Genomic DNA, 25676 nt, shown 5'->3' with positions numbered 1-25676 from the left:
CTAAATTAATATATAGTCTAACCGTTAGTATAAACTTATGTATAAAGTACATACCTAAAGTACAAGAAAATGATCCTTTTAGATTTGGTGCTGGCAGATTATCAGAAATTTCCCTAAAAACAGAGCAAACAGGTTGCTTAAAACATTTGCTATTAAGAGCTGCTTTTTTCAACATTTTGAACAATGGAACAATCCTTCCTCAGATTTGCTGGCTGGAAAGGGTTAGGAGCAACTAGCTTCACTGGTGGAGGGGGGTGTCTCCTACTACACCTCTGAATAGGTCTGCAGGCGAAGATCTGCTACTGGAAGTTCTTTTGGTGGTGCTAAGGCCCCAAATGGGGCATTCAAGGGCGTGGCAGGCAGTCTTTGATCCACTGGATCTTTAGATTCATGAGAGATGTCTGATGACTGCCTAGCTTCACAACACCTGGGATAGAGGGAGGAACCAATGATGCAGAGTTGAACAACTAAGGAACTGGAGGGGGACCAAAGTATGGCCCTGGCCAATGTGAGCCAGAATTGCTCTGGAAGTGGCAGTTCAGATGCCCCTTCCACACGATCGCCAATTTAGGTAATAAATCAAAAGGTGATGTGATAAATTGTTATGTTGTTCAGCACATGACTACTTCTGTATTTTACTCCAAACAATATGCACTTATTGATCGTGAGCTGTTTGCAAAATCAACCAGGAAGGCTGCTGTTCAATGACCTGCGCCAGAGCCTAACAGCACTGCTGGAGGAGTTATGCCTGTGACTGTCTAAAACATATACAAACATATATAATCAAAATGTGGTATTTGTTGCCTTGTGTTTTGAAATGATTTTGCATTTGATTGTTATTGTAACGGTGTACTGATTTGCGTTTTTGTTCAGTTGTGAGCCACCTTGGAACACATTTATATGGAAAAGTGGCATACAAATTTTACCACTCCTACTCCTAATGCAATTAGCGTCTTATTTCCCCAAGTTACTATGCATTATAGCTACCTGTTGCTTCTTTCGTCACAGAATTTGGTCCTCAGTTTCTGAGCCAGATGATCTACTAGATCAGATTCCAAAATCCTTTTCTCTGTCTGCCTTTCCTTCTCAAACGATTTCACCTACAAAAACGCAAAACAGGTGTTTGATTCCCCTTTGAATTGCTCCCATCCAGACACTGATCAGACTTAGACCTCCTTTAAGCATCATCAGCAAGGCGAAGAAAAGCAGGAGGGGAAAGATGCAACCCAGGCACTTTTTACCTTTACATGATTTCCTTCTTTATCAGAGACGAGGGCCACGTAGGTGATCCCGGAACACCTGCAATATTCCTGCAGTTCCTCCTGGGACTGAAATGATCACAAATTACACAAAAAAATAAAGATTAGATTTCACAGCACTGAATGTTTTCTGGATAGACACGCAGAAAGGCAGTGTGGCTGAGAATGATGCACTTGAACTGAGGAGAGCCGGGTTCAAATCCCTCCCTTACCACGAAGCTTGCTTGGGCCAGTCACTGTCATTCAGCTTGATCTACCTCACAGCGTTGCAGTGGGGATAAGGGCGGGGAGGGAAGGAGGTATAATTTTGCACCCCTCTAAGTTCTCATGAAAGAATGGAAATATTTTTTAAAATGTAATAAATATAATCCAAACCAGGCAAAAGTATCAAATTTTCTCTGCTTGGGCAAACTTGAGGAGTGCTCATACAAGATATGTTGTTGAGCTTTATAAGGTTTCAACAATTTTAAAGTGAGACCCAAGGGGTGGGATTCAACTACAGTGGTACCTCAGGTTAAGAACTTAATTTGTTCCGGAGGTCTGTTCTTAACCTGAAACTGTTCTTAACCTGAAGCACCACTTTAGCTAATGGGGCCTCCTGCTGCTGCCGCGCCGCCGGAGCACGATTTCTGTTCTCATGCTGAAGCAAAGTTCTTAACCCGAGGTAATATTTCTGGGTTAGCGGAGTCTGTAACCTGAAGCGTATGTAACCTGAGGTACCACTGTAAATCCTTGTACGGGTGGAATAAGCTACACAACAGGAGTCGCTCCGTCAATCATCCCCAAATATGTTCCAGGGGGACAGAACAAATCAAGGGTATGGGGGGGGGGAAGAGTCCTGCTGTGCAGCTGGAAGTTATTGAGTGCTATGATGAATATATTAGGCGATTTACCTGGGACCAGTCGTACATGATTTCAGCAGCAATTCCAGCAGCCCAGAGCTTCTGAACAATATTGAGAGCTCTTGCCATTGACGTTTGGCCAACACTAACGACTAACAGGTCGCAAGAGCTCACTGTAATCTGGAAGAAAAGGTAGGGGGGAGGACCAAATGGTTAGAATCCTTGAGGAACTGCCCCACCACTGGTTTTGAAACAAGTCAGAATGGCAGTGAACTTTGCTTTTGATACAGATAAAGCAGTCCTAGCTACTAAATAATGGTCATATTCTTGGTTAATAATCATAATTATTTGGACATCTTGGAAGGTGCACAGACTGGGGGCAAACAACAATTTGGAGAAGCCGACAGAGACTTTTTGGAAACAAAGAGTTTAACTGTTTTTTTCCTCCAAAAAAAAAAGTTTACATGCATTTCTACGTTACACAGTTGGAAGCATCCAGGTATTAGTTCCACCTTCACTATTTGCATGACCCCAATTACAGTAATGAAAAACTTAAGTGAAACAAGCATTACCAGTCTTAAGACTATTTGCTATATTTTCATGTCATTGATAATGTTTGAAAGAGATTAACACTTCTGGAGCTTTGTTACTCTTTGCTGAGTTTACATTTAAATGATTTTAAAAATGTAATGCAGAGGAATGCAAACGTACAGGCTCTTCCATACTCAAAACTGCTGAGCTTATTCTGTCTATAGCTATGCTGACTCCAACTGCTGAAGGAACTGGACCAACTGCTTGTGGGCCTCTGAACTGTGGAATCTGAGAAGACAAAAAGCAGAGGTATACTAGAAAAGTATCAATCACAGCTTAAATTTATAAGCACAAATTTATAAGCACTCACCAAATGATCATATCTTCCCCCAGCAGCGAGAATGTCAGTAACTATCCTGTGTCTGCGTTTAATATATGCAATAAACTGAAAAATAATTCCATTGTGTTGCTGTATTTTATAAACCAGCCCCAAATTTATGGATACCTGCAAGATAAAATGCTGAGTTTATGTTGTCATCTTAAACTTAAGGCAACTGTAGTAAGCAAAAATGGTACAAATGTTCAAATTAACTAGCATGTAAAGTTATTTCAGGTACTAAAATGAGAATTGTAATTCCCTAAGGAAGGCAGCAGTGATCCTAAACAGCATCTATCCCCTCCTGCCTGGCTTTTCACAGGGTGGGGTGTGCAAGAGCTATTGTTATTCATCTGTCTCAAGCTTATCCTCTGCACTGGTGTACAACTGGTCATTTTCTGGTCAGATCTCCAACCCCCTTTAAAGTAAAAGCCCCCCATTACTACATATTGTAAATTTTTTGCATGTTGCGCACTTAAGGTGACTAGCTTCAGTAGGTGCTTTCTTTATGGCAATTAAATCCAGAAGATCTGTTATGATTAATCATGATTATGACACATAAGAAATACAGTGGTACCTCGGGTTAAGTACTTAATTTGTTCCGGAGGTCCGTACTTAACCTGAAGCACTACTTTAGCTAATGGGGCCTCCTGCTGCTGCTGCGCCGCCGGAGCACAATTCATGTTCTCATCCTGAAGCAAAGTTCTTAACCTGAAGTACTATTTCTGGGTTAGCGGAGTCTGTAACCTGAAGCGTATGTAACCTGAGGTACCACTGTACCGTTCTAACCCATTTATTTTGAGTTTTTAAAAACTCTTACAAACCTGAATTTTTATGCCAAGTTTCTTTAGCAGACCCACTGTTTCCTCCAGCTCTTTCATGCCAAGTTTCACCAGCGAGGTGGCCCCCGTCTTTTGCTTCAATATCGTGTTTAACAATGGCATCAGATCTTGCAACTCCCCTTTCTGTTCAATGAACTTGTACAGCTGAGCAAGCTGAAAGGCAAGAGATGGGTATAAATAAAGCACATATGTAGGAATTGCTACGTGCTGGTTGGAACTAAAGGCACAAGAGCAGAAAGCCCTATCAGCAAAACAAACTGGCAAACAAAGCAGCTGTTTTAAAATGGGACCATGTGAGTTCTAGGGACGCGGGTGGTGCTGTGGGTTAAATCACAGAGCCTAGGACTTAGAATCATAGAATCATAGAGTTGGAAGAGACCACAAGGGCCATCGAGTCCAACCCCCTGCCAAACACCGACTTGCTGTTCGGAAGGTCGGCGGTTTGAATCCCTGCGATGGGGTGAGCTCCCGTTGCTCGGTCCCTGCTCCTGCCAACCTAGCAGTTCAAAAGCACGTCAAAAGTGCAAGTAGATAAATAGGTACCGCTCCGACAGGAAGGTAAACGGTGTTTCCGTGCACTGCTCTGGTTCACTAGAAGCGGCTTAGTCATGCTGGCCACATGACCTGGAAGCTGTACACCGGCTCCCTCAGCCAGTAAAGCGAGATGAGCACCACAACCCCAGAGTCGGTCACGACTGGACCTAATAGGGGTCCTTTATGTGAGTTCTATTGGGACGCGGGTGGCGCTGTGGGCTAAAGCCTCAGCGCCTAGGGCTTGCCGATCGAAAGGTCGGCGGTTCGAATCCCCGCGGCGGGGTGCGCTCCCGCTGCTTGGTCCCAGCGCCTGCCAACCTAGCAGTTCGAAAGCACCCCCGGGGGCAAGTAGATAAATAGGTACCGTTCCGTGTGCGGCTCTGGCTTGCCAGAGCAGCGTTGTCACGCTGGCCACGTGACCCGGAAGTGTCTCCGGACAGCGCTGGCCCCCGGCCTCTAGATGTGAGATGGGCGCACAAACCCCAGAGTCTGTCAAGACTGGCCCGTTCGGGCAGGGGTACCTTTACCTTTACCTTTACCTTTATGTGAGTTCTAAATGGAGCCGCAGCCAGTATTCTGAACCAACATTTTGTACCAGTTGAAGTTTCTGCATCATCTTCAAGGGCAGCGCCATTGAGAGTGTGTTGCAACAACCAATTCTGGGAGTTACCAGAGCATGGAGTACAATGGACAAGTCATCTCCACCCCAAAGTAGCCAAAGCTGGTGAATCAGCTTGAGCTGGAAAGAGGCATTCCTGAGCTTCCAGTGACTATTCTGGAGCATATCTGCTTTTCACGATTCAGCTTCCAATTTACTGGCCTACTTCCAGCTCACTGCTGCCTCCAAGCACTGATCTTGCACCTTAGTGCCCTTTCCTGATTTAGATAGTAAAATGGGTGTGATCTGCGTATTGGCAACAGTTCCCAGTGGTTTCAGTATGTTTAAATACTGTCCGTTTCCAACAGAGAAATCTCAGCTAAGTTAAATACAAAATACATGCAGGTCAAAGCCAACCAATGTAAAAGACTGCAGTATTGGGAGGAAGTAGCTATGTCCTGCCTGTTATAAATGAGGAGAATATAAAAAGAAAGGTTAAGTAAAATGCTCATGGAAGTATTTGCGTACTCTCTCGAACCTCCATAGTACTATGAAAGAAAACTGAACATGTTGCTTTTAATTTTTAACCACTCTGAGAATCTCTCAGGGCTCGAGTGGGGTATAAATGTATATATACATCAAAAATAAAACACACACACACAACCAAGGCATTTTCATATTACTTACATTGTTTGATGATAGAGAAATGTTGCAGAACTTGGCTTCCACTTCTCTTTTGGTTAATTTTTCAGTCTGCAGCAAAATAAGTGATCAACATACAAGCTGTTTGATATTCTCTTATTTTTAGTTTTGGGGGGCGGGACTTAAAAGAGAATTTGTGTTTTTTTAAAAACCAAGCAGTGCTTAAATTTTATAAAATAAAATGGAAATGTGACGTTTAAATTTCTGTCCTGTCACCCATAAAATGTTCAACATTTATATGCAGATTATTACTAAACTTTATCTACGTGTCTCCTTATATTGGAAGGTCTCAAGGAAACTTACATAGACAATGAAGAAATATTAAAAACCATACACTGATTATAACTAAAAGTGACCACACTAAACATCCCCCAAGTACATATTTCCCACAAATGATCACTGTGACAGAACATTTTGTTGTATTTGCAAATAAAAAAATACAAGAAAGAAACAGTTAAAAATAATCCACTGAGTGAGAGACATGCATCAACATGTGTTAAAAAAAGTCTCTGAGGAGGTTTGAGGCAAGCATACAGGCAAGTATTACCACTGTGCCAATGGTACACCACAACTAAACATTTCTTGCCCTCTGAAACCCAACAATTCTGTCTCTGCCCTTGGAAGAAGGTCTGAATGCAAATCCTGGAATTTGGTGTTGCACCTGAACTGATCTTAAGTCCTGCTCTGGTTATGCTTTGGGTGAAGGACTGTATCTCAGTGGTGAAGTATTTGCTTTGCATTCAGGTGGCCCCAGGGTTCAAGCCTCAGCATTTCCAGGTAGGGTTGGAAATATCAGGGTTGAAACCCTGGAAAGCCACTGCCAGTCAGTGTGGACTATACTGAGCTGGTGGCAGGGACCGTGCTGCGGAGGCTGCACTGAGGAGGAATTGGTGGGAGTCTCCCCCTCCTGCTGCTCCTGACTAGGATCCCGAATATTCCTAGGAGCAGTGGGACAGTATAGATTTGGAACGGTGGTTCGCAGAGGGACATAGTTCAGAAGACAAAAGTTGGGAAGAACTGGGTGGTGAACAGCTAGGAGGAGGAGACGTGGGAGAGAGAATTAACAGACTCTCTTTCGCTGGAAAGCATCCATCTGCTCAGGCCAAGGTCAAGGGGTGCAGATAAGGTGGCAGCACAGAAAGCAAAGTGGTTGCAAGATCAGGTTGCAAGGTGCGGAAGTGACGTGGATGACGAGAGGGGAAATAGGTGGAACCCTTAATTGGGAGCACCTTCATTCCTAGAAATGGATTCTTTGTTCTCCGCTATGAGCATTAAAATTTCTAACTGGCAAGAGACTCCTTTTGCTTTGTTCTGCTTATCTACTGCCAAAGAGGGGAGGTAGCCGAGTCCCTGAAGCCTGATAGCTAGATGGACAGGCACAAGGCAGCTTCCTATGTAAAAAAAAGCTTTACATGCAACATGTGCCAGAATGTGGCTGTGGACAAATGCTGCCCACAGGAAAACCAATGCTGTATGATGAATAAGCATCCACACCACTATCTCCAGGGTTCCTGAACCAGCAAGATGTGTGTACAAATCTCCTTTGCTGAATCACGGCAAGCAGAGCTGGTGCATCACAGCCTAAAGGCAGTTGGGGACATTTGATCCAATGTTCACCTTAATGTTACTTCCCTGCTACTTGAACCCATTGTTTTTTCCTCTACTCTGTGATCCTGGTGAATGCCTACTCTTCCTTTTCCCGCTGGCCACTCCTTCAAAACCTACTGCAATGATTTATGCAGCTTGTCTGCAACCAATAAAGAAGTCTTGTGATTACTGAACACATAAATGACTTACCACAGCATCATAGAGAATGATGTAAACTTGATTGAGTTTGTCTTCAGGTATCCCACAATGCAGAAGGATAGCTTTCAGTAAGGCAGTGTGATTCAAGAAGATGCTATAGTTTCTTTCCTAAGAAAGAGCAAAGTTTGGTGTTTATGCCCATTACCTTTTTAATGATAGCCAAATTTGAGCTTCCTTAATTCAGCAAAAAAAAGTTCACTAATCATCCGATCTCCTAATATATAGTATTGTGTCTTGCACATCAGAATGGAGGTGTACTTCAAACTTGGAGGAACTCATCTGAAACTGCACTTAAGCCGTGTTAGCTGTGTACAACTTGAAAACAGTGGTCAGGATCCAATGAACCATGAAACTTGTTCTCTGAGTCTAATCAGGCTTAGATTCATTTATCTGCAACAGAAGCCTTCTTACTCTACCCTGGCATTGCAAAAAGTGGTTTTGAAATGGAGTAGTTTGGAAAACAGCTTGGAAGATAGTATTGTGGTTGTGGTGTGAAGCGTGTGTGTCAGAAAACATCAAATACTCTGTTCAGCTAATGCAACTTCACTGCATAAATCTAAGCAGTTCTTGGCATCCTAACCAGTTATTCAAATCTGGTATTCAATATATAAATATTTGTAGAATCATTAACATATAAGCTTCAATAAATAAAAATGAAGGCTACGTTTATGCCATGCTGGATTGTGGCTCTGTTCTCAGCGTGATTTTCCAGTGATCTTAGCTGGTACAAGTTCCCTGCAGTTTCATAACACCTGCTTCTTCTCTGCAAATTTTTTCCTTAAAATGTTTTGAGATTTTTCAAAGGAAAGTATGTCAAAATCTTTGGGAAAATCCAACATTTTCTCCTTAATGTCTTGCTTACAGATACTAAACACATACACTCCTTGATGAGAAGTCTGGCAAAGATGTGTTACAATTGGGTAGAGAGGCAAGAAAAACTAAACTGCATAAAACTTTGAAAGACTTCTGTAAGGCAAGCTATAAAATGGACCAAATTCATTCCTACTCTGCCCTAACATTAAGGGGATAAGTGCAGGAGGAGAAAGAGACTCCTTCTTTTAAACTAAACAAAAACTAAAACACTGTATGTTTTGGGGAAAAAGAAAACAGAGGAACACTTGCCTGCAACACTGGAAACTCTTGGATTATTTCAGAAATTGTGTAGATTGCTTCTGCAATAGGTAGAAAACTGTTGCCAGCAGGAGTGATTATATCCAAAGCACATTCTAAGAGCTCTCTCGGATGACAGCGGTCTAATTTCCGAGGCCTGAAAACCCGCTCAATACAATATCTGGGAGGGCGGGAGGAAAATGTGAATATTTTACATTTTAAACCATTTTTATTTATTGTTAGTTATTTACCATATTTATTACTATTTTGGGGGGAGGAAAAAAGCTCAGCAACTTTGCGGGTGTCAGGAATTTTTGAAATATAGCAACCCTAGATTCCAGGGACAATTACAACACAAAAAATGGCAACGTACAATATATCAACAGCAAACAATTAACACAGCCAATAAAATCATGTGCAGAGATCAACAATTACTGGACATTCCCAAAGGTCTGGGCAAATAGATATGAAGCTGCCTTTTACAGTGCTAAACATTATTGACTCATCTACCCCCCATTCTGCTTGCAACAGTTGGCTGTGACTTGAGCCTTCTCCAGTGCTGCTACTCAAGATTCATTTGTAAATGGAAATGCCAGGGAATGGTACAAGATGCAAAGTATGGCCTCTCCTATAAAGGGACAAAAATTAGACAGGCAGGTACTACATTTGAAGAAAGAATGAAATAATTCCTGGGCCATGCCCTTACCTTTTCAAATTTGTTATGTTATTTCTAGCTACATATCTTGCAAAAGGAATCTGGAGGGGGAAATGTAAAATGCAGATTGTAAATTAAAAAATAATCATATCAAACAAAAGTAGTTGAAATGATTTTGCAGTGAACATGGTACTTAATGAAACAGAGAAAATCAGGCTTCCTATCATTATAGGACTTCAGAAATGATTTCCATAATTGTCAAAAGTTCATGTTAATTCCAAATAGGCAATGCTACTGAAAGTTTTCCACCAAAATTTCCAGTAGGTTCATCTATCATTCTAATTTATGTGGTTTCAGATTTTGTGAAATTCTTCCAGTAATCAATATTTTATAGCTAAATGAACAGAATAACCCTTTGAAATTCTTGCTAGTTTAATCCTGTAAATAAGCATTTTATTTTTAGCAGAATTGGCCGAAACTATGACATGAATAAATAAGGAGGTAAAAAGGAACAGGCACGTCAGAGCACCTTTTCAATTGCAGCTAATAACATTCTTTAAAACACTTCCTCCAATCAGACTGCACAATCATTTACTATTATTATTATTATTATTATTATTAATATTTTACTATACTGTAGTGACAAAAATACTAAACGAAGCTAATTTGTCACGCTGGGAATGTGTTGTTGACTACGTGAAGCCAATTCTGAGTTAATCTGCCTTTTATAAACACTAGAAATTGATTCCTTAATACGTCAGGTTTCCGCATGAGAGAATATTTTAAGAGGGAAGGGAGAGTGGTTGCAAAGTAGTAAGGTCTTATAGGAATTCAGCTGCATGGAAGACCACCCTACAATGCCAACATCAATGTCTGAATCAGCTCTCATCATCAATGAAGGAAAGCTGGTAAAGAGGCTAGGCAGAAACTCTAAGATCACTTAACTCCACACTAGTACTCACCCTGAGATCATAAGGAAGCATCACCAGCATCCCACTGTGATCCATTAAATATGAAGCTTCATTGTGTTCGTACAGTTTTCTGTTCCTAGGCATAAGCAAGGGGGTGTGCAGCTTGATAGCTCCTGTTCAAAAATGGTTGAAAGAGTCTCATTTCTGCACCACAAGCAGGGAACTAACAGACAATTTTAGAAAGCCAATGCACTCTATGTAACATTCCTTTTTTTCTTAATAAGAAAGCTGTATGTTCATGATTGGCTGGTCAAGACTCTGTAAGAGATATTGGGCCTATCCCTGTAATAGGTGCAGAAAAGAAAGAGGACTCTCTCATTGCTAAAAGACTGAATTGCTGCTGTAGTTTTGGTGACCACTTAAATTCTCTTTGCATAGAATTCACACATAATTTTTCTTGTGAAAACCTTACTGGAATAAACTGGAGCATTATGGGCAGAGTCCATTAATTTCAATAGAGATCATCCTGGAAAATTGTGCCCATGAATGCTACCTGACGTAAGAAAATTTAGAATATGTGCTGAATCTTATTTGGCAGAATAAGCCTGCCAAATCGTGCTCTGTTGTAGGGGAATTAAAATTACCACAGCGGCCCACAACAGAGAGTGTTTTTGGACTGGCTCTGGAAAGGCGAACAGTTTGATGTTCAATTATTTGCCTTCAGTTCATTCAATTACTCAAACAATTTTTAAAGATAGAAGAAAAACTAAAAAGGCAAAATCTTTAAGCTGATCAATCTCTCTGTAATCCACCGGCCCCACTTTTTTTTTGAGAGAGAAAATAGTTCCCTACCCCAATTTACGTATAAAAAAAATTCAAGAACCAATAATGTAAACATACATACCATGTCTTTTAAAGATTCGGCTGACTGTCTCACATACGTGTTGCTGAATCTTGATTGACTGCACTGAAAAACAGCCCTGGAATCAAGAATGATCATGATGCATAAGAAATTCTGAACACTGGAAACATCCAAAGTACAAGCCACCTCAAATCAGAACAGCCATACTGTCACACCATGAGAAAGCAATATGGATGTTATACTCAGCAAAGAGTCTAACATTAGTTTTAACTACAGATCATTTCATTGAATATTGGCCCCTTTGCACTCTGTTGGGTGTTTTTTATACTAATAATTCAAAGTTTAACCATTACAGTATTCCTGGAAATATGATGGTTAGGCTCAGAAACATGCCTCAGAATTTCTGTGCTATGTGAGGATTAAAAAGGAGAGAATCCAGATGGTTTAAAAAACAAAAAAAGGCCCGAGGACATAAAGGGAAAATGCAACAGAGGTGTCAGAACAGTACCATTTGCTAAAAACGCTGCTAAAAATAATGTCTCCCCTGCAACACCTGTTTTTCACATTTCTAGTCATTTAGAAAGTTATTAAATTGGGAGCAGGAGTCTTTATGCTCTCATGCCTTAACAGTATTTTACATCTATAAATAAAAATAAGAGCGGCATTGGAGACAGGGCACAAAAAGCTTTTGCAAACGTTTTGTGCCTCCTCCATGTAGCCTGGTAAAAGGAAAAGAACATGTAGTTATAACTGCATGTTCTGTGCTTTCAAGCATAAGAAGGGGACATAGATACTGACATCTTTAATGCCAACGTTGGAAGCACTACTACTGCAACTTAGTTTTATACGGCGCATTGTCAAGTGTTGAAAATGCTTAATTCCCATAACCTTCATTCCTAGCAAAAGTAGAAAGCAGTTCTGCTCTCGCAAGGTATATACAAGACCTTTTCACCAATTTGCCCGAGCTGCTATTGTTCCATAGGTACCCTCCTAAACCTTCAGAAACATCTTTATAGGAGGCTGCCGTGGGAAGGAAAAGTTGGGAAAGTCTCAAATCTTAAGTTCCAAGCAACTCTCTGTTACCTGCTATGCAGATAAGTTGATCTGCTCATTGGAAATGTACATCTATGTGCAAGCATCACTGGTGTGAGGCATTTGGGGGCACAGTCAGGAGTAGGGCATTTATTCGCCCATATCATCATCTAGTATCTGCATAGGTGGACATGCATAACCTTATGTAAGATATCAAGCAAAAGTATTCAGTTCTGGATGAGTGTGACATCTGAAGACATTCATATAAACTGGACTGCAGCATCGCCGTAAGACCTCAGATTTCAACAGCAGCCGTGGGTTGGTTATTTATTTATTTTATTATTCCTGCAGGGTATTAGTCATTAAATTCAAAGCAAACCTTGAGAATGTCACTGTCATAGGTGTAATCAATTGCAGGAGAGATGCGCTGTGAAAATATCTGACCCATCATTGTCCGGTAAGCTTTCCCATCCACATTTGCTAAAGTATGATGAAGCACTTCGTGAAGTTCAGACTCCTCCATCTGAGGTGGAGGAAGGTGTTCACTCTTTAACAGCTCCATAGCGGTTGGTCTCTTGGAAGGGTCATGGTTCAACAGCCAAGCAATAACCAATTTCTAAAAAAAGAAGCAAAAATATATAGTCCTGTTTTGTTTTTTTAAAAAATTATTGCTCTTTTTAGTCGCATCTTCCCAACACCACACTTAACGTAAATAACTGTAACGTCAATATTCCACAAGTGGCATAAGTTCCAGAGTAAAACATAAATTAATCTTTTGGAGCCATTCTAATGAGCTCTGCAGGCTTAACACTTCAGTGTCAGTAGTTCACTTCCCCTTTCTATAATTTATTTTCCTTTGTCTCTAGTGCTATATTGTAATTGCTTGGGCGTGCACTGGTGTGAAACAAAGAGGGTAAGATTATGATTAAACTTTGAGAACACAGAACACAGCAATTGAAAAAGGTTTATGAATACCTGTTTTGCATTCTTCACTTCATCAAAGTCTTCTGGAAATTCAATAGAAGGCTGGGAAATAAAGCAGAGTAGAATCACACATGAAGAAAGTTGCAAAAGATATATTTCTCCAAAACCAGATTTATTTTTTTTGCATTCAGAACAATATAATTTAAAGATTGCAAGTTCTTCAGTCAAATGCCCAAGTGCATATTTCCAGGGTTTTAACAGCTGAGGGATGCCACTCAAAACTGAGTTTTCATTGTTGGCAAAGCAGTCACACCAACAATTCTGCCAGATGGCAGTGTAGTTTCTACAGCTATTTGTTTGTACCACTACACAGCAAACATAGATCCCACATGTAATACAGGGCAGACACTGGCTCATTATGCATTGCATCAGGTAAGGCAAAGGTAAAGGGGACCCCTGACCATTAGGTCCAGTCGTGGCTGACTCTGGGGTTGCGGCGCTCATCTTGCTTTACTGGCCAGGGGGGTTGGTGTACAGCTTCTGGGTCATGTGGCTAGCATGACTAAGCCACTTCTGGCGAACCAGAGCAGCACCCAGAAATGCCGTTTACCTTCCTGCCGGAGTGGTACCTATTTATCTACTTGCACTTGACGTGCTTTCGAACTGCTAGGTTGGCAGGAGCAGGGACTGAGCAACGGGAGCTCACCCCGTCATGGGGATTTGAACCGCCGACCTTTTGATCGGCAAGTCCTAGGCTCTGTGGTTTAACCCACAGCACCACCTGCGTCCCCATTGCATCAGGTATGTGTCTATTAATGTGCAATACCATTGCAAATACTTTCCCTTCATGCTTTTTACAAGTAAAAGTAAGAGCAGTAGAGTTCTCCTCCCACCCCAGGCAACGTTGAAGGTAGCAGCCCCCTTTCTTATCACAAACAATTTTTGCAGCAGGTCTAATGTATTTTACTTAACACAGCAGCAAATAGAATCTATGCTCTACAGAGACTTTGTATTGGCTTAGTGGGTGGAGGGACATGATTAAAAACGAATAATCTCTGGAAAAGGTCAATAGGAAATTCTGGTCTACATATTTATTTTTAAAAATATATTTGCATTAAGTTCTGGAACTAGAGCTTTACAATGGGTTTAATGCTGGATCCAGAGAGAAATCTGTACGTGACATAAGCAACAAGACATGTTTGACAGGTTATTATGAAGCTCTCATACGTACGAGCCTTAGCTGACTGAGAACAAAGATTCTTTCCGATGCAGTTGTCAACGGATGGTAAGACATCTCAAAGAATATTATGCCCAAACTGAAGAGGTCCACTTTCTAGTAGAAAAGGATTGAAAGTATAAGTAAGTGTAGTTGCAAAGGGGGAAATAATACATCGCTGCCCATTCCCCTAAGTTTGCAACCATTCTAATAAGGCTAAGCACTGAGCCACAATCTGATCGCTTTACCTTACTGCAGACCCATTCCTTTTGGGGGACCTTACTGAGACTGTTTTCTGACGTAACATTCAAGCAACATTCTGTAACTGAATTTGATTTAGATAAGGAGAGCAGAATCTTAAGATCTCCATGTGCTAGAGGAAGGCACATTTACAAATTATTTCAGTCTCTGTGTTTGTGTGTGTGTGTGTTTGAATGCGCACGCACGTGTGTGTTGCCAATCCTATCTCTCCTTGCTGGGCTCCCTTGTCATAACGGGCAAATGAACTTCAGCAGAGCTTTTGGAGGGAGCACAGGAATTTCAGCATTGAAAACTAGCAGCAGACAGGCACCCTACGCACAGAAAGATCTTTACATTCAACTCACGAGACCGGGATCAAAAAAGCCCTCATACCTAACACAGTTTCCAAAGGGACTTTTACCTGATTGTAAGTAGATTTAGTATTTCCTTGGACCTCTGGGCTCACATAAAGAGCGGTGCCAACCATTCCTGTTAAGTTACCTATTAAGGACAACACTTAGTTATCAACTGCGCCGCAGAAGCACTGTCAAAGTCAAGGAAAATCTAGGCATTTAATAGTATTTTCTTTAAATGGAGAAGTTGGTTGTTGTTTTAAAGTATTTGTCCAAATATTGGTATTACAGTGGTGCCCCGCAAGACGAATGCCTCGCAAGACGGAAAACTCGCTAGACGAAAGAGTTTTCCGTTTTGGAGGTGCTTCGCAAAACGAATCTCCTATGGGCTTGCTTCGCAAGACGAAAATGTCTTGTGAGTTCCTGCGGGGTTTTTTCCTCCTCCCCTTTTTCTAAGCCGCTAAGCCGCTTATCAGCTGATCCGATAAACTGATAAGCCGCTAAAAGCCGCTAATAGCGCTAATCCGTCAATGGGCTTGCTTCGCAAGACGAAAAAACCGCTAGACGAAGAGAATCACGGAACAGATACTTTTCGTCTTGCGAGGCACCACTGTAGTCCAAATTTTTAGCAATCCTGTAATTACCATCTCTCTTACAGTACATTACAAGCAATTAATGTTTTGTATAAATAATTTGCTTATACCTACCAGAAGGATCACTTTTCGCCAAACCATCCTCTCCTTCTCCTTGCCTTGTGTCTGCCTGAAAAAGAAACCCCAGAAAACCTGAATTGTATGCCTCCCCAGATTGTTGGATGGTTCAAAACTGTAGATATTCCAAAATCTATGCAACAGATACAAGTACTAGATTCAAAGCTCTTCTCAGTTATGAAACTCACAGGGCCACTATGTGCAGGATAGAACTAACTCAAAAGGATTGATAATGTGAAGGTACAATGTACAGAGCTCTGAGTGCCTTAAAAGAACAGTAGGATTAAAATGTAATACATACTACTGAAGTGACAAAGTACAAAGAGACAGTGCAGTGAAAATCCACAATTATCTTCTATCAAAAAGAGGCTCTTCCACATTGTGCATACAAACAAAAACTAATACGCAGCCTCTTTTACGTAGCAATAGTTATTTTTCAAGATGGCTTACATTATACATTTTTATAGTTCAACTTTTAAAAAAGCACCTACTACATATGCTGGGTGATCTGTTGCCAAACCAAAATCACCAATTTTCACATGGTCTTCGGAATCTAAAAAAATGTTGACAGGTTTCAGATCTCGGTGAATCATTCCCTTTTAATAAAATAAAACAGAGTTTGATATGAGAGAATTGGTATGTATATGGATCACATATCAATATATATGGTATGGGCCCAGGTTACCTAAGAAACTGTATATTTCCATATATGTCTTCCTGCTGATTAAAATTTGCAGAGGGGACTTCTCTCTGCATCTCAACAGTGGCCGGAAGTGCAATTTGTTGAGAAGTTGGAGAAAGCTCCCACTGAAGCCAAGTGGAGCTTCTCAGTGAACGATGCAATTTCATGCATGTTTATTCAGAAATAACTTTCAGGTAAGTGTGTATAGGACCATTGCTTATGTTAGCTTCATCAACTCAAATCAATAGGAAAGTTAGTCATGATTTACTTCCCAAGTACAGTGGTACCTCGGTTTACGAACAGCCCTGTTAACGAACTATTCAGTTTATAAACTCCGCAAAACCAGAGGTAGTGTTCCGGTTAGCAAACTTTACCTTGGTCTATGAACGGAAGCTGAACGGTGGAAGGGCACCAGCGGTGGGAGGTCTCATTAGGGAAAGCACGCCTTGGTTTAAGAACAGACTTGGTTTAAGAACGGACTTCAGGAACAAATTAAGTTCTTAACTGAGATACCACTGGTACTGGTATAGGATTGCAATGTAAGTTTAGTTTCCACTGATTTCAAGGGGAACTAAGTGCAACTAACTTAAATTCAGATCCAATCTTTAAATATTCTACATGTTCCTCCTTCATGGAGGAGTTTTTTTTAAAGTTTCTCTAAGAATTTGCTATTGCTCCTAAGAAGGCAATGCTAAACATATACACTTACAAGGGGCTTTCCTTGCTGAAAGCAGCTCTTTTTGAAAGGATACCCTTTGCTCTAATTAAGACACAATTGAATGAGGTACTCATTACTTAGAAAACTCCTAACGATCAACCAAGTCTCTTGTAACTAATTTGTGCAGATCAAGTAGGACAGGGACAACCAACTCCCAATAGACTGCGATCTATTAACAGTATAAAAAAACTGGCAGTGATCTACTCATTGTCGTTAAAAGACTGGCAGTGATCTTCCCAAAGTTGTGGAGCTTTTTTTAGGAAGTCAAAGTTGTGGAGCTTGAGCCAAAGTTGGGGTTGTTGTTTTTTTGCTTTTTTGTAAAGAGATCACTGAGTGGCCAGAGATCAACCAGGATCTACCAGGAGCACCCTGCAATCTACCAGTAGATCACGATCTACCTGCTGGACATGCCTGAAATAGGATATTGTTCATATTGTAGAAGAACCAGTGTGGACCAGTGGGTAGAAAGTCAGACTATGACTGGGATATTTGTACTACAACTCCCAGCAGTCCCTGACAGCCTGGTGAGGGATAATGGGAGCTATAGTCTAACAACATATGGAACGTATCAGGTTGGCGAAGGTTGTGAAATTCCTTCTCTCTCTCTACAGTTTATTGTGGAAGATAAAAATCTATGCAGCTCTGAGCACTTTGGAGCATGGGCAGGGTAAAAGTGGATTAACAATAATAATAACAATAATATTTTTTTTAATTTATATCCCACCCTCCCCAGCCAAAGCTGGGCCCAGAGCAGCTAACAACAGTAAAATAATACAGCATAAACAAAAACAAACAGGAATACAAGCCCAATTATTTTAATCGATTGAGTTTGGCATGAATGTGGCTCACCTTTTCATGGATATAAGCTAATCCATCCAGAATTTCCCGGAAAAATCTCCAGAGGCGATTGGTATCTTCATATAGGCCTTGGTCAATGGTATCCCGCAAAGTGCTCTTTTCACAATATTCCATCTTCAGATATAAGTTGAAGAAACAGTTGAAAAACAGGAAGCCGCATTCACTTCATGGTTATGCTTAGCACTGAACACATTTCTTACTATATCACTGTGATGGTATTAGCATATATAAACATTTAGTGTTCAAGTTTGTAGCCTACCCTTTGGATGAACATGTGTGATTTTAATAACCATTACTAACCGGCTACACTTCATATGTACTGTGCTTGAATCCTAAATGCAATGAGCTTTTGTGACAGGGTGAAATAGAAATCTAAGCCAAACAGTTTTCTTTTCATTCAAAAATCACCACCACCAAATAAATGCTGGATACAGAGATTAAAAAACAAAAAAGGCCAACTCCTGTGAATTCATCCCTCCTTACCATGGAACTAAGATAACTAGGGGAAGTGGGGCGTGGGAATCATTTGCACATTCATAGTAAACCATTAACTATGATCTACCTGTGATGTACAAATGCTGCCTTAGGCTCAATTAAAATGCAGTCTTCTACAACATAGTCTAAGAGTTTCTAACCTGAATATACAGATGGTGAACAGTCTGAATTGCTGAAGTTTCATCCTCTTCACTGTGACTATTTTTCCCTTTGTAGCCTTCATCCTGTGTCAGATAAACACAAGAGTAGAATGCAAGCAAACAGAGATTCTCCATATATCTAGCGATATTCACAAACCAGGTGAGTGCTTGTACTTTTTAAAACCACAATGGTTTTTATGTGCCAAAACAAATTGTGCTCTGTTTCTGTTTTTACTTGGATTGAATTTTATTTTTCTTGACATCAAGCATTGGCTTGAGCCCCCACCACACCACTGCATTTTACTTGCATGTATGGCCACGTGCAAGTATGCTAATACCTATGCCTGCTTGTAGGATCACTTAGCATAAGACTGGGGGCACTGGATTCATAATATTAACAGTATGTACAAATCTACCCTCAACCATGCAAACATATCATCCTGAGATCTGGACCATTAGCCTGTCAAATGTTTTACCTTTATAACTGGAGCATGCTGCCATGTAAAACACAATACTAAGGAAACACCCTTAAGTTTAAACACCAATAAAAACTATGGTGCAAAAATGCTGGACTCATTATTAAAGGTAAAGGGACCCCTGACCATTAGGTCCAGTCGTGGCCGAATCTGGGATTGCGGCGCTCATCTCACTTTATTGGCTGAGGGAGCCAGCGTACAGCTTCCGGGTCATGTGGCCAGCATGACTAAGCCGCTTCTGGCGAACCAGAGCAGCGCACAGAAATGCCGTTTACCTTCCCGCCGGAGCGGTACCTATTTATCTACTTGCACTTTGATATGCTTTCGAACTGCTAGGTTGGCAGGAGCAGGGACCGAGCAACAGGAGCTCACCCTGTCACGGGGATTCGAACCGCTGACCTTCTGATTGGCAAGTCCTAGGCTCTGTGGTTTAACCCACAGCGCCACCATTATTAGGTACAATAGATTTGGCTGGACTTGCTGGCAGGCCACTGTGGGAGGAGGTTTAGTCCACCTGCCCAGACTATCCAAGATACATTGCCAGCAACGTGAGCTGTCAATCAAGGATCCAGGCAGAATGCTTAATTCTTTTTTCTTTGTTCTTTCTATAGCCAGAAGTCTAACTGGAGATCTAATCAATATTTTTATGGCAGGCAGAAGATGTTTTCTATATCAGCCCTTTGGAAAGCTCTACATTCCAGAATTCAAAAGGCACAGCTGCTGCTCTCACAGCGGAACAAGAATTTGACTTCGCTCCAGAAGAAGTAGTGTCAGTAATGCTCTTGCGTAGAGCCCCAACTGCATAGGGATGCAAAGAAAGGGTGTTTGAGACAGTTCTATAGGCAGTATCCTAAGGAACACTTAGGGATGTGAAACTTGAATTGTCAAATCTGCTCAAAAAGCTGGCCAGTTTTTGTCCCTAAAGCACTGACTTTATTAGAACATTTTTTAAAAAATTCTGGAAACTTCAGCTCAGCCAAAATGGGGCAGAGAGATTATTAATGGTAACTAGTAGATATCAGCATATCATGTCAATGTTTCATCATTTGCATGGGCTTCCAGTCCATCTCAATTCAAAGAGGTGGTAATAAATTTTAAAGTCTTGGGGCCAGGTTGCCTGAAGGATCCCCTCTTCCAGGATATATTGGCTCAGACTTTAAGATCTTCATCAGAAGTCCTTCTTTAGGTCCTCCCAACATAAAAAGGTGGATAGGTGGTACTAGGGAGTGACTAGTGGTGACACACTGGTTATGGAATGCCCTCCCCAGTGAGGCTTGCCTGGAACCTACCGTATTTTTCCATGTATAAGACGCCCCCGTGTATAAGATGCCCCTTATTTTTGAGGACTCAAAATTTAGAAAATGGGGGGACATTGCCCCGTGTATAAACTATCCTCCCCTTTTAAACATTTTTTTTAGTAAAAAAACAACACCCTAGTCTTATACATGGAAAAGTATGGTATATTAATGCATTTTGGGCATTATAAGAAAACATGTAAAGTTTTTTAAAAATCATGTTTCAGTATCTTTAGTTCTTGGGTAAGTATTTTTAGGATGTTTTAATGCCATGTTGGACTGATTTTAATGCAAAGTGACAGATGACAAATTACTGGATGCTGTATTAGTTCATGGTATCAGAACGGCTGCAACTGATGAATAACATTAGAGATCAGAATTGTTTCTAAGAGGACACAGAAAGGTACTTTTAGTTACAGTATTTACCACCATAGGATTTTTGCTGTTGTCATCTTCATGATCAAAAATGATATCACTTTCAGAATCCGCTGCTGGCCTAAATCAACAGATGAAAAAGGAGAACATCAAAATCCTTGAAAAGCAGTGCTTTTCAAGCAATGTTCGATGGATACCTGAATTTCTTCAGAAGCTTATCAAATGTATCCTGAGGGAGCCTTTGGCAAGCGGACACAGGAAGAGTGCCCTTCCAACATTAAGAGGAATCCCACTTAATTCCAACCCCTTCAAAACCAGTTAACATGGGAATGTCCATCACTCAAATGTCTTCAAATGAAAAATTGCATGCGCAGAAATACCCATCAAGAGATTAAAAATTACAGACTTAACTTTCACATCACCTCAAAACACAACCTTTTATAAGAGAGGCAGTTCAGAATTCTGATGCACAGCATTAAAGTGATAAGGTCCTGAGCAATTAGTTACCGTGATGTGTAAATGCATGTGCAGATTAACTTTAAGAAGGTTTCCAATGCATTTCATAGGCTGATATGCTAATAGAACGAAAGAAAATCAAGTCAGTATCCAAACCCTATCAAGTCAGATGCTCCCACTAGTGGGAGATGGAGACATGAAGTAATCTTTATTGATTCCTTCTTCCCACTACACACCCATGTAAATCTGTTCAAGAGGGTTGAGGAGAAATCAGCAAACGTCTCCCTGGTCCTTAACTAAAGAGAGGCCCACTGAGTTTCCACTGGATTGCTGTCCCTTCATCCTATTTTGTTAATATTGCTAATGTTGTTTTATAGATAGGAATGCTGCCATACTTTGTGAATCCTATGATTTTTGGTGTAGCTGTGATGTTTAGCTAATTTTTTAGTTGTTTTGTTAATAGTGTTACATAGATGGTAATTGTTTTATTTGGGATTGTTTTGCTGATAAAGCATTTGTTAAGTATTCTATACGATTTATGATGTATTTGTGATGTTCCATTATGTTATTTTAATCTTTTGTTTGTAAGCCGCTTTGGGATTTATCTGAACAAAAAGTGGCATAGAAATAGAATCGATCAATCAATCAATCAATCAAAACAGAAGGAGCCCTTCCATCCCTGGCAAGGCAGCTCAGGGCCCAATCTACCGACAGTAAATGCCTTATAGGAAAAAGGAAAGAAACCTACGCCCCTACTCACAAGAAGGACTGTGCAAATACACCTCCATCTTCATCCTCGTCATCATCACTGGATTCCTGATCCCCTCCACTGAACCTGGCACTTGATGATCTCTCACATGAGGTGCTCCACTCCACTGAACTGGTCAGAACAGGAGGAGGGGCGTTTGCTTCTATGTCATCCATGGACTCTGCTTCACCCTTCCCATTCTGAGCCAGTTTGTCAGCCATTTTCTTCCCTTCCGTGGTTTCCGATGTCAGAGTACTGAGCAAAGGCCTCTCATGCTTCTCTATCCACGCGTTGTAATAGCGCACAATGTTCTCATGGTTCAGGCGCGATAACAAGGTCACTTCCCCTTTAATTCTTCGAAACTGCTTGCTTGTGGGGTTGATGTGAATTCGCTTTACCGCGTAACAGCAGCCATCCAGTTTGTTCTGCACCTGCCCAATGGAAATTACATGACAGATGTTTCAATCAAAATCATAAAAGAAGCTCCTTCCGAGAAACTCCTCATCCCCTTATCAGCCAATTGCACGCTCCATGGAACAAAATTTGTCTGACGCAGCGTACTGTATGTACCTTGATGACAGCTCCAAAGGCCCCTTTACCAAGCAATTGTAACTCTTCAAACTCATTGTAATAACGAGAAAATTGCTTCTGTGTTTCTGTGACAAAAACATCGCTTGCATACTGACTGCAGGGGATAACGGTTTCAATATCATCTATTCCTGTTGAATCTGAAACAACAAAAAAGTCACTGAGAAGGAAAGAACAAATCAGCAATTTCATGTTAAATGATGACAATCAAGAGTGTGCATGATGCATAATGTGATGCATTAAGAACCTCTGTTGAGATGCGGGTCTATTCTTCTCCATGTGCTGTGTTTGCTGCAGCAGTCATTGCCAAGTCATATTGGCAGATGTTTCAAACCACTTCAATCAATATAAGAGGCAAGTTGAAGCCAACTCATGAAAGGAAATGCTAAGGACCATGTAGAGATTTATATTTTATAGCCATCTCAGCTGTGTTTACAGTTTAAATTTAACTCAGTTGACAGACAGGTGCCAACCACCACTACTAAACCTGTCGATCGAACACAAAACCATTGAAGCTCCAACAATAGATAACACTACCTGGCTAAACCATTCCCACAGTCAACGCTCAAAACAAGGTAGCCTTCTTTAGTTACCCAGAAAGACGATGGACTGGCAATATTTTCAAGCTGATTATAGAAGGAAGGAAGGAAGGAAAGAAAGAAATTATCCCCACAGGCAAAAAGATAAAGCACTAGTGGTTGGAGCAGCCTATTCTGTTTCATCACCTGAGGCAAAACAGAAAGGTGCCATCCGCTCCGCTGCAGCCTCACTTAGTGGAGCTGCACACCTTCAGCTTCTGGGTTCTGGCAAGATCTTGCGAGAGGTCCACAACATCTTGTCAGAACCCAGAAGCCATCACCACTTCTCCTTGCTTCTCTGGTGGCAGGCACCCATGGAGGCAGTGCCCCTTGGATTCCACTGTCTGAAGCAGCTGCCTCGGCCTGCCTCATGGATGGGGCAGCCCTGTGGGATAACAATCCATTCAAGAAAATAATGTAGTCAGGAGCCAAATTCCATAAAATGACTGAAATCTGATTCAGTGTTGTACTTTGACTACTTCCAGTGCTCAAATGCTTGCCTATTGTGTCTTTTAAAGAAAACGTCTTATTTAAGTTTAAGGCTGACTATGACTGCATTGAAATAGCATGAGCTTTCATGGATTATTCCTTTCTTAGATGCCAATGTGGAACAGCAGGCTAAAGTTGGAGGTTGGTTGATATACTTCAACAATTTTGCTTTTATTCTTATCTATGTATGCAATGTTTTGTTTAATGAGTTATTTCCTCCTAGGGCTTTACTTTCTGCCTCTATGAACATTTTAAAGTTGCCATCAAGGAATAACAACAACAACAACAATAAATTTTATATGATTGACTCTTTACCTTCTGGGCTTTCTTCCATCACAACTACCTGTGGTGGGTTTATAAAACTGTGTTGCAATAGCTGCTGAGGGCTCCACCTTTCTTTATCTTCCAAACAAACACACCTGAATGGAATTCAAAATAATGTATGTTTAACAATGGTTTTAGGAACATGGGAAGCTGCTCAATGACAAGTCAGATCATTGGTGACCCATTTTTGCAGAGCACTGGGCATGCAAGGGCCAACAATCCGCTGACCACCAGTGCTTAAGAAGCGCTGCGCACATGGCCTTGAAGGTGCATCTTTAGTGGTCCTGTACCTGATGCCATAAACAATGTCAGGTGCAAATGGCTTGGCGAGAATGATTGCATGGGCCAAATGAGGGCCTGGTAGGCCTAACTAGGCCTGTAGCAAGAGTTCCCTACTGCCAACCCAGATCCTGAAATAGTTCCTTTGCTTTGTAATCTTTGAGTACATCTATGATTCGGGGTCCTTCCAACTCCACAATTCTATGATTCTATCTTTAAAATACAGTCGTACCTTGGCAGTCAAATGGAATCCGTTCCAGAAGTCCATTTGACTGCCCAAACCAAAGTGTGGCTTCTGATTGGCTGCAGGAAGCTCCTGCAGCCAATCAGGAGCCACGGAAGCCCCGTCGGACGTTCAGCTTCCAAAAATAGTTCGCAAACAGGAACAGTCACTTCCGGGTTTGCAGCGTTCAGGAGCCAAAACGTTCAGGAACTAAGCTGTTTGACTTCCAAGGCATGACTGTACCATGAATCCTCAGCCCAATTTATGCTGAATTATAAGCATTCTTGTTAAATGTATATGTTTTTATTTGACGGCAAAGCATAAAAAATAATAATTAGATAGGCGCATACTTTTTCAGAAAGTCTTGAAAATCAGCAGGCAAATCATTTGGAATTGTGACTGGATATTCCGTAGTAATCTGTCCCTGGCTGAGAGAAAGCAGCATCAACCCTAACCGCCAAACATCTCCTTTCTTCCCTGGCTTGTTCGGCAAGGCATCCTCACTAAATCGAACTTTGGGTTGTTCAAAAACATCCTCCTTGCAGATATCCGCCAAGCGTTTGGAAATACTGTAGTCTGTCAGTTTGATATTTCCTTCACTATCCACCAGAATGCTGGACGCGCTCAGAACCTTGTGGACCACTGAATTGCTGTGTAGGTAGTCAAGAGCAGACAAAACTTGGTTTGTGTAGTGACGCAGCTGATCCATAGGAAGGGGGGTCTCTTTGTCCAAGTACGTAGAAAGGCTGGCTCCACCAATGTGTTCCACCAAAATGTCCACCACGATTGAGTCACTGTGCTCTTTAAAGGCCATTGATAGGTAACGGACTATGTTGGGGTGGTTTAACTTCATCAGAGAACTGAACTCCGATTCTGCTCCCTGTATCTGTTCAAAAGAAACAAATCCAGTGACTCACATTTGTATTGCCTCTCATTTACCCTGATGCCCAATGGGGGGCAAAATCCTGCCCCAGATGCACTTTTCACTGCGGAATTCACACAGAAGTAGTCTACAGTGAAGTCCAACTAGGGCACCGATATCTGCATAGGAATAAGTCACACCTCAAATTCCAGCCACATACCATTTATGGTTTTCTGCTTGTACGCAAAAAGCACATGGGGCAAAAATAAAAGTTAAAAATCCCAGCTGATTTTGCATTTGGGGTATTTTTATTTTGGTCTAAGCCATTTTAGCAGGCTAGGGAAAGTAGTTTTACAGTAAGAACTGACCCAGAGCAGCAGTTTTAAGTACCCATATACAAAGGTCTTTTTTCTGAATCCACAACCACAACCTGGGACAAAAAATAATAATAAAAAATCCAAAGAAGTTTGTTGATTTTGGCCACTGGGGTGCTTTTTTGTTCTACCCAATGGCAAGTATTCAGATTAATAATAACGAAGAAGCAGCCTTGTGGAGTTTTACAAACAAAAACTGATCCCAGGAAGTAG

General features: G+C 41.1%; 1 protein-coding gene across 1 annotated transcript in view; it reads right to left on the bottom strand.

Annotated features, from left to right (window-relative positions):
• Positions 1-25676, bottom strand: part of EIF2AK4 (eukaryotic translation initiation factor 2 alpha kinase 4) — a 40851-nt gene that overhangs the window by 4136 nt on the left and 11039 nt on the right. The window contains exons 9-34 of the mRNA XM_082239253.1: positions 24578-25113; positions 23717-23820; positions 22317-22474; positions 21759-22177; positions 20594-20663; positions 18397-18480; positions 17753-17875; positions 15995-16099; positions 15501-15555; positions 14862-14941; positions 14216-14317; positions 13036-13086; positions 12440-12676; positions 11071-11146; positions 10218-10339; positions 9307-9356; positions 8613-8781; positions 7482-7598; positions 5670-5735; positions 3833-4003; positions 3003-3137; positions 2813-2920; positions 2153-2281; positions 1242-1328; positions 988-1100; positions 55-113 (exon numbers count right to left, since the gene is read on the bottom strand). Of these exons, the coding sequence (XP_082095379.1) occupies positions 55-113; positions 988-1100; positions 1242-1328; positions 2153-2281; positions 2813-2920; positions 3003-3137; positions 3833-4003; positions 5670-5735; positions 7482-7598; positions 8613-8781; positions 9307-9356; positions 10218-10339; positions 11071-11146; positions 12440-12676; positions 13036-13086; positions 14216-14317; positions 14862-14941; positions 15501-15555; positions 15995-16099; positions 17753-17875; positions 18397-18480; positions 20594-20663; positions 21759-22177; positions 22317-22474; positions 23717-23820; positions 24578-25113 (3526 nt within the window). The remainder of the gene's footprint in view (positions 1-54; positions 114-987; positions 1101-1241; positions 1329-2152; positions 2282-2812; positions 2921-3002; positions 3138-3832; positions 4004-5669; positions 5736-7481; positions 7599-8612; positions 8782-9306; positions 9357-10217; positions 10340-11070; positions 11147-12439; positions 12677-13035; positions 13087-14215; positions 14318-14861; positions 14942-15500; positions 15556-15994; positions 16100-17752; positions 17876-18396; positions 18481-20593; positions 20664-21758; positions 22178-22316; positions 22475-23716; positions 23821-24577; positions 25114-25676) is intronic.

This window comes from Podarcis vaucheri, assembly GCF_965113315.1.
Source record: "Podarcis vaucheri genome assembly, chromosome: 1".
Lineage (NCBI taxonomy): Eukaryota > Metazoa > Chordata > Lepidosauria > Squamata > Lacertidae > Podarcis > Podarcis vaucheri.
The sequence above is the reverse complement of the archived record's forward strand: the minus strand, read 5'-3'. Positions and strand labels throughout refer to the sequence as shown.